Here is a 15316-nt window from a genome sequence, read left to right as displayed (position 1 = left end):
CTTAGTACAGGCCCCCTTCAAGCAGCAAGGTTCCACATTGATAACCACACCCCACAAAGCAATAGTTGAGATTTCCTATACTTCAAGTACAAAAATCTTGGCAAAGGGATACATGAGAGAAATTTAGAGAGTGGCAGTAAACACATGGAGACAGGGGTCCCCAATGTGTGCATGCATTATAAAATAAATAACATTGCACCTGCCCATTTAAAATGACTCCAACTGCATTAGATAGAACCTGTATAAATAAGGAGCACATGCAGGAAAATAGGGATCTCTTCTATTGTGGTACATGTTCTTATTTTAGAGCTGGGGTAAGGTAAAAGTGCCATTATAGTAATTAGAACATTGATTACAGAGAAAGCTAAAGAGAAAACTAATAGCTAGCTTAGGGCTTCCTTTTGCAACATGTTACCAAGTACCAACTATTACTTCCTAAGTGATTTCTACTTGGGACACTGGCTTTGCTAGCAGCAGGGAAAACAACTGCAATGACATAGGACTGCGCTGGTCACGTGCTCTGGTAAGTCAGCTCAAACATATTGCACGACTCTTCCAAGCTGTCATCCACATTCAGCCTTTTCCAGAATGATTTCTGTTTCTTCTGTAGCTCCTTGCGCACACATCTTGGGCAAGGGACAGTTTTCACTTTGCAGTCAGTGTGGAAGACAGCGCCACAATTCTCACACCTGAAATAAAAGAACCAGTAAATCAATGAAATTCAAAGAAAATTACAGTAATTTTAAATACATATATGGAAACTTTCATATGTGCCAAAGGAGTTGTTTTTGTTCTCCATTCAGTTCTGAGACTCACACACTCGTGTCGGGCAGCAAAGCCCGGCTGTTGATCTGACTCTCTGCTGCAGGTAAGCAATAAGGCATTTGCGACATGCTTGTTCTAAATTGGTGACTAAAAATCATTACAGCCATTGGATAAGCATGTCAGCCAAACAAGTAGCATTGTCAGCAATGGCCACCTACATTTCAGGTTTCCTATATGTTGGTACATAAAAAAAAAAATAGGATAATGGTAAGATAAAAACATTTACAGACATAAAAATAAAGGATAATAATAATATAAACATATAATATACAGACATAAAAATAAAGGATAATAATAATTTAAACATATAATTTACAGACATAAAAATAAAGGATAATAATAATAATAGAAAAATATTATTTACAGGCACATATGGTAAAACAGTGCTTAGTGGATCTAAAATAAATAACAGAAAGTATGTAAAACAATCTCATTCATTACAGACTTCCACTACTTGGCTGTGAACCAGGCCACTGCTATGTACAGTGTTGATTTTTCTCCTATTACATTAAATGTTCTAAACACACACAATGACTTTTTGAACAAAACAAGATTAGCCCTTTTCACATCACAGGATCCCAATAACTGACCTAAATACTGCCAGAGTTAATCCAATGTTGACTGCTGTATAAAGCAGTGCAAATATACCTGAAATTGTTCTACAAGAACCGATGGACAGTAAATAGCAGCTAATTGGCTCTACTTTGTATAATGTAAAGTAAATAGACTTTGGCTTGTCAGGACAGGGGTCTAATGGAAACCAAATAGCCATCAATTTGCTCCACTGGATTTAATAGTACACTGTCTTCAGCTTGGTCTATTACATCTAACAAACTAGAAAAAGATAACAGTTCTTTGGAATTGAGACACTGCAAGACAGCAGTCAAAACATGTAAACATTCAAGCTCTCGAGTTCAAAGATAAGTGATGGTTTCATATAATTGCAGTAATTTTTTCCACAATCAAGATGTAATTTTACAGCACCCCTGTGAATGACAAAAGTAAAGTGCATTGAATGTTGTGTGTCCTTGGCAATTTTTGCTAAATGAACTGATGATCTTCAGTGCACTTGTATATTTCTGCTTCACTGACATTAAACACAATACTTATTAAAGTGAACCTCCAGGATTTGTCTTGCTTGGTTTTTTTAAAATCAAAAAACAAAACAAACATATACCAGCTTTTTTCCTGCAGCCTTGTAGCCGGTCTGGCTACATCACGGCAGCTTCCACTTCTTCCTACGGGGACGGCGACCGGGGCGGACATTATTTCTACGCTATGTACCCCTCATGTAATGGCCTGTGAGGGCAGCTCGTTTCTGGAGTACTAGGAGCCCATTCTGTGTGACGATGTGTCACCCAGAGTGTGTGCGAATGACAGCCCAAGGCTCACAAGAAATGGGCAAAATAACATGACTAATGTTTTGCCCCAAGAGGACTGCCTTGGAGGAGTGTCAGGGTAAGCAGAAATTAGGAATATTTTTTATACTACAGTGATGTGCGCATGGGGGTGGGGGAATACGTCCAAAGAATAAAATAATTCAGTTGGATTTCTACTTTTACAGACCAATTTGGATGGGCAAAATACAATAACCCACAGAAACCAAACTTCAAGGGAATGTACAGAAGTATGGTATACATGTTCTAATAGGGTATTATGGTCAGGAGTAAAAAAAAAAAAAAAATAGTTAAAAGAATGATAAAATGTTATATGTTAAATATAAATTACATTATAAAAGAATATTTAAAACATTTACTGTTTACATTTTCCCCCTTTTTTCAGCCCATGCATTGTTTGTAAGGATGTACATTTTTTGCCAACACATTTATAATGACAGCTGTTTAAAGGATCATATTACTATAGTTCGGTCCCCTGTAGGCCTTTCACTTTTAAAGCACACTGCTATTATCCTTATGTTTTGCCATGGTGCACCACATGCGCTGCTATCAAAGCCTTCAATTTGATTTGATTCTGCATACTGTTATTATCCCCATGTTTTGCTATGGTGCACTAGGTGCCCTGCTATTAACACTTTGGATTTTATTTTATTCCGCATACAGATAATTTCCTTTTCACAGTGAAATAAACCGTCAATTTAACATTTTTGTTAACTAACATGACTATGTATAAAATATTCTGACGCCTTCAGGTTACTACTGAAAATAATTGTGACGTATAGAGGATCATATGTGTGTGCGTGTGTGTGTAGAAGGTGTTAAAAAATAATACACACTGGGTGTCAACCATGCAAGGCACACCACTGCATAGAGAGATCTGCTCTCTAAGCCAAATGCATATATATCCAAGTCAGAAAAGACTCTGTGCTAGTGTGCCAATTGCTCCTTTGACTGGGAAAACTCAGTTTCTGTCTATGCATAGGAGGCAAATTCAAGTTGTGTAACACATAACATATTTCAAATGTAGTGAGAAAAGTGAAGGGGTAAAGGCAAAGTCCACGTTTAACGCGCAGCAATGCAACGCTGTGGTGTGAACTGTCTCTATTCACTCCTATTCATTTTTTGTTGCCCTCGTGGTACAATCCGTAAAAAAATTGATGGTAACTCAATGGATCTTGTGTGAATGGGGTCTAAAGATTGGTATTTTTTCTTTAGGAACACAGACACACTAGAAATAATAAAGTATGATTTAGGTTGCTCCCGGATATTTCTGCTATTTCTGAGACCTGTATCTGGAATGTTTTACAAAAGGATAGTTAAATAGGTTATTAGTGTGTAGGTGTGAACAGTTAAAACACAAAATGAATCCTATATTAATCAAATCTTATCTAGCACACTAGTAATTTGTTGTGACCTGAATGCAGCTGTGTAAGAATATGTTAAGGAAAAAAATGACTAATTGCTATGATAGTAGAATCAGGTCTGTGTTCTTTTTCTGACACACCTTTCCTCTTGGCTGATACCTGTAGTTACCTATGCCTCTTATCAACAGACTTTAGTACAACTGGCTCCTATAAAATAGTTTGGCTGTCTAGATGCACCTGCTGCTTCTATCCAAAGGTCTGTATGCAGGAAAGCAAATGAAGATAAAGGTGAACAATTGCAAAATAAAAACACCCAGACAAAGAACACAAGTCATGGTTCTTGGTACTTATTAACTTGGGCAAGACAGGCATAGGATTAATCTGATAAAGTTCCCCCTGCTTTTATCGAAGTGCAGAAATATTTAATGCTAATGTTAACACTACTGCTTATAGTATACTGACTAAGTATACTGACTAATGCTCATAGCATTTAGAGTCCATTCACATTTTGTCTTTTTTAACTGTGCAGGAAGAATACAGATAATAAAGAGAGACCGGCTGCTTTAGACAATAAGAAGACTTCATAAAAAGCTCAGTGATTTAGAGGACTGTCCAAAACCCTTACTAATGTCGTCAGTCTGAAGCTGGCCAGATACCTATAGATTTTTGTTCGGGAATTTTCGCTGCTGCCAAGAACCCTCTTTCGATTCTAGCTCAGATAGCCCTTCGAGCACAGACCAATGTGGATTTCGAGAATCATACGATAGCAATACTAACTCACAGAAATTCGTCCATTGACAGAGCGGATTTTCGTTTTGCGCATGTGCAGTGTTCCTGCTGCAATTTTTTTTGTACGAAACCACCACTAATCCATAGATTTTCATACAATTCAAAAAAGTTTTCCAGCCTCACCCTTCGAGAAAATCCAAGCAGGATTACAGTTCAAAATATTGTTGGTGTTCCATCAACTGTTCGATTATCAAAAGACCATTCCTGGAACATTTCTGAATGAAAATCGAAGAGTGTATGGGCACGTTTAGCCTCTGCACAGGCTTTGCAATCAAAACTGAGGCATACAATATTATGTTAAACCTGTCTTAGATATAAATGATCCAAACTAAGAATTATGATGTTTAGCCTGGTTCCATTTTTTCCAGCTTTGCTAACCACCCTAATCTATCTTACACCCAATAAAACATGGGGCTTTTTGGCATGGGCCATTTTAAACCTGCTATACCACATAATTCTTAGTTTGACTTCTGAGTCCCTAGTTTTACTTTAATGAACAAGCAAAGACAATGCAGATCAAATTCATGTACATGCATTTTGTAGAACACTAATTGCAAGCTAAAGATGACCTTACACAAAAGATGAATGTTGCACCATCCATCCATCTTCAGCTAGCCTGTTTTATGCTTATCCTATGGGCACTATGCGACTGTGCTGGACACCCCCTGAATGGTCAGACTTGGGGAAAAACTTATTGGTTAACTTCCATGACCAATAACTAATGTTCCTCTTGATAAATTAGACGCTACACCTTGCGTGAACATGCATGTTTGGCCTATACTAGCATCAACTGCTTTCATAAGGGGTGGGTGGATCTTCTGATTTCATCTTATGTCTATGGGCACCAGAGGTCTGAAGTAATTTAGTATTTTTCTTGAATTTCAGATTTTATAAACAATTAAAAAACCACTAAACTCATATGTTATATCAATTATATATAAGCACAGCACACTATTATCGTACCCTCTTTATGAATAATGAAGAACCCTACTCTAAAATAGAACATGGTTTTAAATTTGTTGTTAAATGCAGTAAATATTGCCAGTGAACATTTTTACCTTCTTTTTTTTTTTTTGCATGTAACATGCAAACACAGAAGCCAACACCCTTATATAATGTCAGTCTACAACTTCATCAGCTGACTGGTAACTAACATAGTTCAAACAGAGAGCAGCCAATAAGAAGAGGAAACTGATAAGAGCTAAAAGACAAACCTACCCCAATCCAGCCACTTACAGACTTTAAAAACAACTGTACCTTAATTTAATTGTCCCTTTATAAATCCCCCCTACCCCCTGGTAGGAGGCACCCCCTAGTGCCTCCTACCAGGAAAAATATTTACCTTATGCCTTGATCATTTGTACTGTGCATGTGCTGGGGTTGCCAATCACCAGTAAATTCAACTTTTTTATAGAACTGAATGGGGTGGCAAAACACATGCATAGTACGGAACAGACATTTTTGGAAGAGAGGTTGTTTGGTTCTGAGTGGAGCCACATAGTGAACATCAATGTACCATGGCTCAGCGCATTTGTATTAGTGGGAGGCAATCAGGGTGGTAGGGGGAATTTTGAAAAGGACAATTGTACAAAGGTACAGTTGTCCTTTTAGGATGAAAACTAGGCCTGTTCAAGGCAATGCAGACTGATGACAAGTGTGTATTTATGCACATTCATTTATCATCTGCATTGACTAGCAGCTTCAGTATATTACAATGGTGGCCAACATGCAGCCCAACAGTACTCAAGAGTGCATAATTAATGTTTAAACAAAATTTTTTTTTTCCTGGGTGCATAGTGATGTAATGCCCAATGGGGTAAAACACTCCTAAATTAAACAGTGTCCTTTACAACACAGGCAATCACGAAAGGAGGAGAGAACACCTCACAAAGCAGTTTTCTAGAAGAGCACTGGTTTGTCCAAAATAAAGGTAGAACACCTTTATTTCAATTTCTAATTAATACCATCCAAATAATTAATATTAGTAATTTTACAAAAGCAAAGCTACTCTCTGGCCCTCTGGGTATGTAGGAACTGCACTTGAGGCCCACCATGTTTACTAAGATGATCACCACTGGTGTAGTCGATTTTTACACTTAGTAACAGATTACATAAAATACGAGATAACAAACCTTTTGTTCTTCCATACTTGTTATTACACACATACAAATTTACTCATTGTGAGTAGTTTACAGACAAACAGATGGTGTTACTTTCACAGCACTAAAGCATGCTTTTAAAGACGTGCAAAGATGCACTTACACATAGCTGATATCCGTGAAATCGTGTGAAGTCTATTCTGTATTTATTATCTCTTGACACACTCTTTATCAATGTTTGACAAGTTTATGACATTGTGTCACAAACTCATAAACTGCCGTATTGAAATTGATGTGGAGTAATGACATGATTATGCAACACTAGCTGTTTTCCCGCCACAGGCAGGCTTGGGAACACGTCGGGACCAAAGTCTGAACAATAAACTTATAGGCTAGAGACCAAGTTTTATCAGGTAGGTGGAAATGTACTATGAAAGCTAAACAGATTACAGAAGAAGTCAGGTCAGACAAATGAGGATGGTAAAAGCAAACCCTGTATACAATACAAGTTACATAGTAACTATACCAATAGCTGTCAAAAAAAGGTGTACTTATAGGAAGATTATTCCTCTATTCATGTCCCACTGACAACTGTAAAATGTTGCATTTCCCATCACCTTCTGTCCTGGTGACAATGGTCAGTAGGTCAAACAGAGGACGAGAATATCTGCAGTGGGGACACAAGATGGGTATATCAGCTTGACAGGTTTTAAAGGGTAATACCATCTTTCACTGCCCATGGCAGCTGCTGTAATGATCCAGACACTTGAAAGCTTCACTACACCTTCCTGGAGGCTGTGTAGTTTCAAAATGCTTGCAAGTGCATGCAATGGCTAGCAGTCATTGGTCAGTGAGATCACAGAATTCTTCCAACACAGGTAAAAATCTGGCTAGTTGCATGAGTTGTCTGAGGCAATTAATCTCTTGCATTTACACTGATCAACCATAACATTATGACCACTGACAGGTAAAGTGAATAATATTGATTATCTTGTTATAATGGCAACTGGAAGTGGGTGGGATATATTAAGCAGCAGTTGAACACTTTGTCCCTGAAGATGATGTGTTGGAAGCACAAAAGATGGGCAAGTGTAAGGATTCTAGCGACTTTGACAAGGGCAAAATTGTGATGGCTAGATGACTGTGTCAGAGCAACTCCAAAACTGCAGCTCATATGGGATCTTTACAGTCTGCAGTGGTCAGGATCTATGAAAAGTGGTTAATTGAAGGAAAACCAGTGAACTGGATACAGGGTCATGGGTGGCTAAGGCTCATTGATTCATGTGGGGAACGAAAGCTGGCCCGTGTAGTCCGATCCAACAGAAGGGCTACTGCAGCTCAAATTGCTGAAAAAATGAATGCTGGTTCCGATAGAAAGGTGTCTGAACAAACAGTACATCACAGTTTGTTGCATATGGGGCTGCGTAGCAACAGATCGCTCAGGGTGCTCATGCTGACCCGTGTTCACTGCCAAAAATGCCTACAATGAGCTAGCGAGCATCAACTGGACTAGAGTGCAATGGAAGAAGGTGGCCTGGTCTGATGAATCCTATTTTCTATTACATTATGTGCATGGGTGTGTGTTGTTTGGTGAAGAGATGGCACCAGGATGCACTATGGGAAGAAGGCAAGCCGGTAGAGGCAGTGTGACGTTTTGGGCAATGTACCACCTACCTAAACATTTTTGCTGACCAAGTACACCCTTTCAGGGAACGGTATTCCCTGAGGGCAGTGTCCTCATTTAGCAGGATAATGCTCCCTGCTGCACTGCAAAAATGGTTCAAGAATGGTTTTAGGAACACAACCACGAGTTTGAGGTGTTGATTTGGCCTCCAAATTCTCCAGATCTCAATCCAATTGAGCATCTGTGGGATGTGCTGGAAAAACAAGTCCGATCCATGGAAACCCCACCTTGCATCTTACAGGACTTAAAGGATCTGCTACTGAAGGCTTGGTGCCAGATAACACAACAATCCTTCAGAGGTTTAGTGGATTCCATGCCTTGACAGGTAAGGGGTTTTTTTGACAGTAAAAGGGTGACCTACTCAAATTAGGCTGGTGGACATAATGTTATGGCTGATCAGTGTATAGAAATATTTTACAGAGTGTAATCCCACACAAGGCATAAAACAAAATAAGTATATTTTCTTCAGTGTTCATTTTGGAAAGATACTGTACAAGACAGAAACCTCTGTGTACAGTTTTCCATGTTGCCCTGATGGTATTCTTACCAACATTCCTTAGAAGAATAAACAGATTACTGAAAATGTTTCTCCTAATAATGCAAAATCTTCAGAATCACACGTTTAGCGTTCCTCTCACAGAACAAGAAATAAGCCTGTGCTGGGCACAGTAACCATGGTCAAAACTGCTGCTTGGATTGCTAAATATACATGTGCATCACAGCCATGAACTTTTTCTGAGGTAGAAAAAGTCTGTTATAGAGCAAAATGTAGCTTACCAATTCTTAAAGGGTAAGTTCACTTTCCCAAGTAATCTTGGAATCGCCCTGCCTTTCCCCTCAGCCGGTATGGGTGTACTATCCATGCCACGCACTGCTGTTCAGCGCTGCCCTGCGCTATAGATTTTGACATTTGCTCGCAAATTGGGAGCACTCATTGGTCAGCGCGGTCACCTGAGAAGCGCTTCTTAGCAAGCGGATAGTGCGCCTGTACCGACGGACGGGAAGGACTGTTTGCCAAAATTGATGCTGTAACTGCTTTTAAACAGTTACAGCAACAGTTTTGTTTCCATAAATGAATAAAAGCAAATTGTAAGCACCACTGTCAGTGTTAAATGGTTTGTTTCAACCCTGTATCTGCAACTTTTGCTGTACAGCTTGGTCTGTTAAAGGAAGTTAAAAAAATAACAAAATTACTGGCTAGATCACCAGGTTAAAATAAATGAAAAAAGCCTAAAAAAGAAAACTAATTCAGCCACCACATCTAAAGTGTTATTAAACTTTCCACGCAGCTTACATCTGCACATACACTTTCATGTCCAACTTCTGCCTGCAGTGTCTCACTTTTTAATTTCCAGTGAAATTATCACTCAACATGGTTTCCATATGTAGATTGGCTTTCTGGGTTTCTCTGGAACACCATTACAAGTGTGCTGCTGCCCAAGATTACAGGTGTGGTGTGCAGATGCTCCATGAGCCTACACGCACAGGCAGTTAAGACCAGAGCCACTCCCCCAGCTCCTCCTCCAAGGCCATTGACAGGCAGCAGTTTCTGAGACAGTGCTGGCTGCTGGTAATTTAAATCACATATATATATATATTACATATGGCAGCATTCTAGATAGTAAAAACAACATTTCTCATATGATTTCTATTGTTTTCAGGCTGTTTTGAGGATACAAGAAGATCAGTCATGTGACCATTCTGTGAGTTGTACTATGCAGGCTCCCCCAATAGGAAGTTCAGGGAAGCTGCCTGAGAGTGAGAGAGCAAGCAAAATTTTAGAACATATTACAAGTGAGTAAGGACATATTCTTGGTAAAGAAAACCCTTCTTGTGCAGGATAACATGATGTATGTAAATACTTAAAGGGACATTAAAGTATAATTTTTTTCCCTCCTAGGGTGACGGGAGGACGCTAGTTTGTGTCCTCCCGTTACCCTGAGAACTATGGGGAAAAGCCTTAACCCCATAGTTCTCCTTTAATTCATGAAATAGATTATAGCATTTTGGTTATTAACAATATATAGTGATAACTGCAACTTACAATATTTTCAATATTTTTTGGACAAAAAAACCCAGTTTGTTATGCCTGTGTTAGGGTTAGGTTCAGTGTTAAGGCTGGGAGGGAGGGTTAGGTGTAAAGAAGATAAGTGGTGCTGGCAGCAAACATTTTCTACAGTTACTTTGCAGTTTCTCAATGTTTCTTCCTTACAGAACAATGTGGTAAATTCACGGGCTTTTCACTTGGTTTCCGGCACATTCCTACTAAAGCTTTAAAGCCTTATAATACCAGCATCATTTCAGCATAATCATTCAGCCAATTACACATGCCATTAACATTATTAGATTTCCAGTATTATGAAAGGCACTGGTAGCAGCTACAGCACTATAACTGAAACAAACATATAAAGGCTGTATGTGTTAAATGAAATGGAGAAAATTACAGACAGTTTGAAATGTAATAATACTTATTTTTTTACAATAAAAGAAAATAGCCATGCATTAAAACTGAGAGTCTGCAAGTGCCCTAAATAGCTCACAGTGTTCACATTCAGAAGGTCTAACATAAAAGGAGGCTATTTTATAACAGTATAGATTCTAAGGCTGACGGAAAAGAGGACAGTCACAATTCTTGGATATACCCTACACCAGTGGTGGTCAACTTAGTGAATATAGGGGGGCCTCAAGTGTGGCCCCTAACATGTCCAAAGTGCCGCACAATAGTTTAATATTCATAAATTTGTGCAGTAAAATTTATGTCGTACCGTGTGTTGCCGCAATGTATGGTAACCTGTGCACCTCTTGTGTGCATTCATATTGAATAACAACCTGATTCATTGTTACAGTAGCAGGCAACGCACCTACACTGCTTTGCACCACAATGCACATGCTGCAAAAAAAAGGTTGTGTTCAATTTTATTGTATTACATTTGTTCAAATTCTGAATAACATTGGGGTTGCTTATGCAGAAAACACAAATGTAACCCAGAATATCCAGCATATTTGGTGTGACCCTAGGACAAATGGAGAGAGAGTTATTTTAGATTAATTGAATATATTCCTTTTTTCTTAATGGGGGTGCTGGATCTACTCATTGGGGACCTGTTCCAGATTCGCCATGCAGCCCTGTATCAACAGATCATGTCTAATAGTTATCTATTGCTGGCTGCAATCATTCAGCAATAGAAAATTATAGCAGTGGTCTACCGGTGAAGGAAGAGGCTGGACAGAGCTGCTTCAGCTCTGCCTGAGCCTCCATTTTAACAGGAAGTGCCATAATGTAATTTCACTTCCGATGAAAGACAGAGAAGAATTGTTCCACATTGAATTTACATTGCCTGCTGCCACTCTGCCAGAAGCACTCTGTAGCAGGAACAGAAGCCCAGGAGCTGATTAATTTAGCTCCTTGGCTTATTGTTGGACCACACACGTCACTGACAGACTGCGGTTCCAGTGCTAAGGCCTCGTTCACACCAGATACAGTGCGTTCCGGCCCGATTCTGGCCAGAACACACTGCATCGCATTGCAGCCGGTTCACTTTTTTGTGGGGCAGGAGGGGGCGTGGCACCGTATCCACACCCTTCGGCCGCAATGCGTTCGGCTGCATGGGATTGCAAGGCACATTATGCCGGCGGTCCGGTGCGGTGCAATCAAAATGCTGCAAGCACTATTTTGATCGCACTGGACCGGACCGCAGGCATAATGTGCCTTGCGATCCCGTGCTGCAGATCGCATTGCGGCCAGAGGGTGTGGCTACGGTGCCATTCACTTCAATGGCCCGCACCGCCCCCTCTTGCCCCACAAGAGAATGAGCCGGCCGCAATGCGATGCAGTGCGTTCTGGTCAGAATCGGGCCGGAACGCACTGCATCTGGTGTGAACGAAGCCTATAGCCTGCCAGAGCCACTGTCACCTAGATTAGAGGTCTGGAGGACAGTGGGCATTGTCTTGAGCAACAAGGACCTGCACTACCTTACAGTAAATCTAAAGCCTAAACGTTTTTCTTCGTTATGGATAGAGTAGGTTATGGTTAAAACCCTTGTCACATTTTTTTGCCATGTGTACCATTTGAGAGTTTTTGATACATTTCCTGTCTTGTAGACTCAACAGGAAGTGAGAGGAAATCTATCTAAAGTGAGGTAAATCCCCTCTTTTTAAAATTTTCCTAACTGTGATGACATACTTTATGGTGTACCTGCTGTCAGAAGATGGCTCTGTTGTGCCTTTCAGTGGATTCATGGAGTGTGAAAAAAAGTGTGCATTATGAGAGCACTCTGTCCTGATCTTCGCTTGTGTTCTCCTATTTCATAATTCCTTGGCCTTATTTCAAGTACTGTTCCTCTTATGATGAGATGAAGTCATTTTTACAGATATCTGACTGGCATTTACAGCTTAGAAGAGCAAGCTCATTTTCTTGTTTTATTGCTGGGCAGGATGTGACAGGATAGCTAAGCAGAGGTTTCTAAAAGCTGCTAATTAGCTGTGCTGATTCTGTTTGGTTTGGAACCATTTAGTAACAAAGGAATGTGTCATACTGATTAAGTGAGCACAGGGGTATGTCGTGTGTGTGCTGAGTCCCCAGGTGAGTGCGTGAGCTAGGTATTCTGTTTGCTTAAGGGCTGACACAAATAAATGCACTGCAAACAAGTGGCGAGGTAATACACTGTTCTATTCACAGACTATAATGTAATGTGTTTGCAGCTCATCTTCCATCACCTATCCAATCAAAAAGAAAAGAAATGAAAAATGAGCTGTCTGAGCCTGGACCATCTCTCACAGTTCGAAGAACAACTGCAAACAGATAAGTCTGAAAGCTTTTTAGCTGTTGACAGGAAGATGTGTCCATGGAGAAATATGATGTTTGCACAACTGGCACTCAAATCACCTGGCCTTTCTGGGTATTGGGTAACATGGGTAGGAATGACTCATTTCTGCACGATTTAAGCTGATTACAACTAAGAATGTTGTACTTTAAATGATGAATATTACCTTTGCCTCAGAACCCAGCAAAGTTTCTTCCGGGGTGTGGGTTTCATCCTGTTCTTTTGTGTACATATATGTGCGGCAAGCTCATTATCAGTGATGTCTCATAGATATGTACACATGTGGGCTTGACTTGAGTGCAAGGTTAGTTATCTTGAACATTTTACCACCTCACAGAATGTTAGATAAATGGGAAGACAATTTGCACAAATACAAAGGTGTTTTGATATTCCGTAAAGGGAACCTATCATGACTTATGCAAGAACCTGCATATTGAAACCTAACATATAATGTTTTTGCAGCTTTTTATTTTACCCATTATTAAACTTTACTAACTTTGCTGGAGTCTGACTCTTCAACCTAGAAGTTCAGGTCTCCTAAACTTTGACAGTGGCTGACCAATCAACTACATGATCTAAAACACTGTCTCCCAGCTCCTGTGTATACATGGCAGTGCCATATAACAGCTCAATAGTTAACTAACTGCTCTCAATTCCTTGTAAGCTTTCATCTTCAAAAAATAACCATTTGAAGCTGCAGCAGCTATCTTGAGCCCAGCTTTATTTCCTGTCTGAATGACCTTCATCATTCATCAATAATAACTGTCTTTGGCCCTCCTCCCCCAGCATCATAGAACACATCCCCTGCATCTTTTTAGATGTGCCTGCAAGCAAGTCAACCAATCAGCAGACTGCACACTTAAAGGAGAACTATGGGGTTAAGGTTTTTCCCCATAGTTCTCCTTAGGGTAACGGGAGGACACAAACTAGCGTCCTCCCGTCACCCTAGGCTCAGTATACCGTGAGCTGATGCCGCAGCTGAAGCGGATCCCGGCAATTATGTCTTGATCCGCCCAGCTGCGTGACTGACAGCTGGCTCTGCCTATCTAGAGGCAGAGCCAGCTGTACCCGCCCCCTGCCCCATCCGTTCCGCCAGTCAGCGCTGGCGGATCGGAGGGGGGATTCCAGCCCCTCCCCTGTCACGGCAGATAGCCGTGACAGGATCGAGAGGTGAGCGAACGCCGGTATGTGTTCGCTCACTTCCCGATCTACAGAGCCGACCTGTGACAGTTTCATTGTCGGCTAGAACTATGAGGTGAGTGAAAAGCACTCACCTCATAGTTCTCCTTTAAAGGTGTGCAGCAATGATCAGCAAGGAGAAGCAGGCACATCTAAAAAGCAAAATGATCTGATTAAAAAACTTGAATTGCATGTTGATCGGGGAAAAGAGGGAACAAGGGAAGGCATTATTCAACATATGTACACTACACTTCAGCTTTAAGGGGACAGGAAACATTTACTGGATTTTTTTTTTTTTTTAAATAAAATAATTTTCAGAAGCTGGGAGAGGTATGACGTCAAACAGGAAACTAGGTTTTACATGACTGATTCTATCAGCCAACATCTGTGGACAGGAAGTAGATGCTGACCCTGGATAATGTTGGAACAATGATGGGCTGGCCTGCAGGGGAGAAAGGGCATTTTTCAGAAGTAGTATTCTGGTGTCTTAAAGAGATAATGAATCCCTGAGCTTTTCTCACACTTATGCAAGTGCTGAACTCACCACCAAATCCCTTTCCCTGCATTAATTGAAGGACACAGCAGAGATCTTGATCTCTGTACCGACGAGTTATACTGCCACTTGCAGGAGTAGGACGCTGGGCACAAAAAAAGAAGCTTGGCTCTGGGGGTGGCTCTTGCTGGTGGCCACACCTCCATCCAAGGCAGCTCAGCTAATCACAAAGCAGTAGAACTAAGGCACAAAAAGACCCAAAGAAGGGAGGGTGCTGTATCCGTCAAAGAACAAAGAGAAAAAGATTTTACAGTGAGTACAAAAAAATCCTATTTTCTCTTCCGTTCCTTGAATGACACAGCAGAGATCTTGATCTCTGTACCGATGGGACATCTCAAAGCAGTGTCCACCATGGGACGGGAACAATAAAAAAATGAAATAACAAAAAACCCACTCACACAAACTAAGCAGCTGCCTGTAAAACTTTGCAACCAAAGGAAACATCTGCAGATGCAACACCATCTTACAGACTTGAGAAACAGGTGCTTGATGTTGAAAAGCCCATGACGTGCTAACCACACAAGTAGAATGAGCTGTAACCGGAAAAGGTGGAGATTGTCCTATAAGAGCACAAGCCTGACAAATACTTGTATATGGCACCCC

The 15316-nt window shown here is 40.4% G+C and overlaps 1 protein-coding gene across 1 annotated transcript in view; it reads right to left on the bottom strand.

Annotated features, from left to right (window-relative positions):
• Nucleotides 1-303: 303 nt before the first annotated feature.
• The window catches only part of PLEKHM3 (pleckstrin homology domain containing M3), a 125182-nt gene continuing 110169 nt past the window's right edge, over nt 304-15316 (bottom strand). The window contains exon 7 of the mRNA XM_018560402.1: nt 304-689. Coding sequence (XP_018415904.1) covers nt 512-689 — 178 coding nt within the window. The 3' untranslated portion in view covers nt 304-511. The remainder of the gene's footprint in view (nt 690-15316) is intronic.

This window comes from Nanorana parkeri, unplaced genomic scaffold (assembly GCF_000935625.1).
Source record: "Nanorana parkeri isolate BGI_ZX_2015 unplaced genomic scaffold, ASM93562v1 scaffold453, whole genome shotgun sequence".
In the NCBI taxonomy this organism is placed as follows: Eukaryota; Metazoa; Chordata; class Amphibia; order Anura; family Dicroglossidae; genus Nanorana; species Nanorana parkeri.
This window is presented reverse-complemented; position numbering and strand designations above follow the sequence as displayed.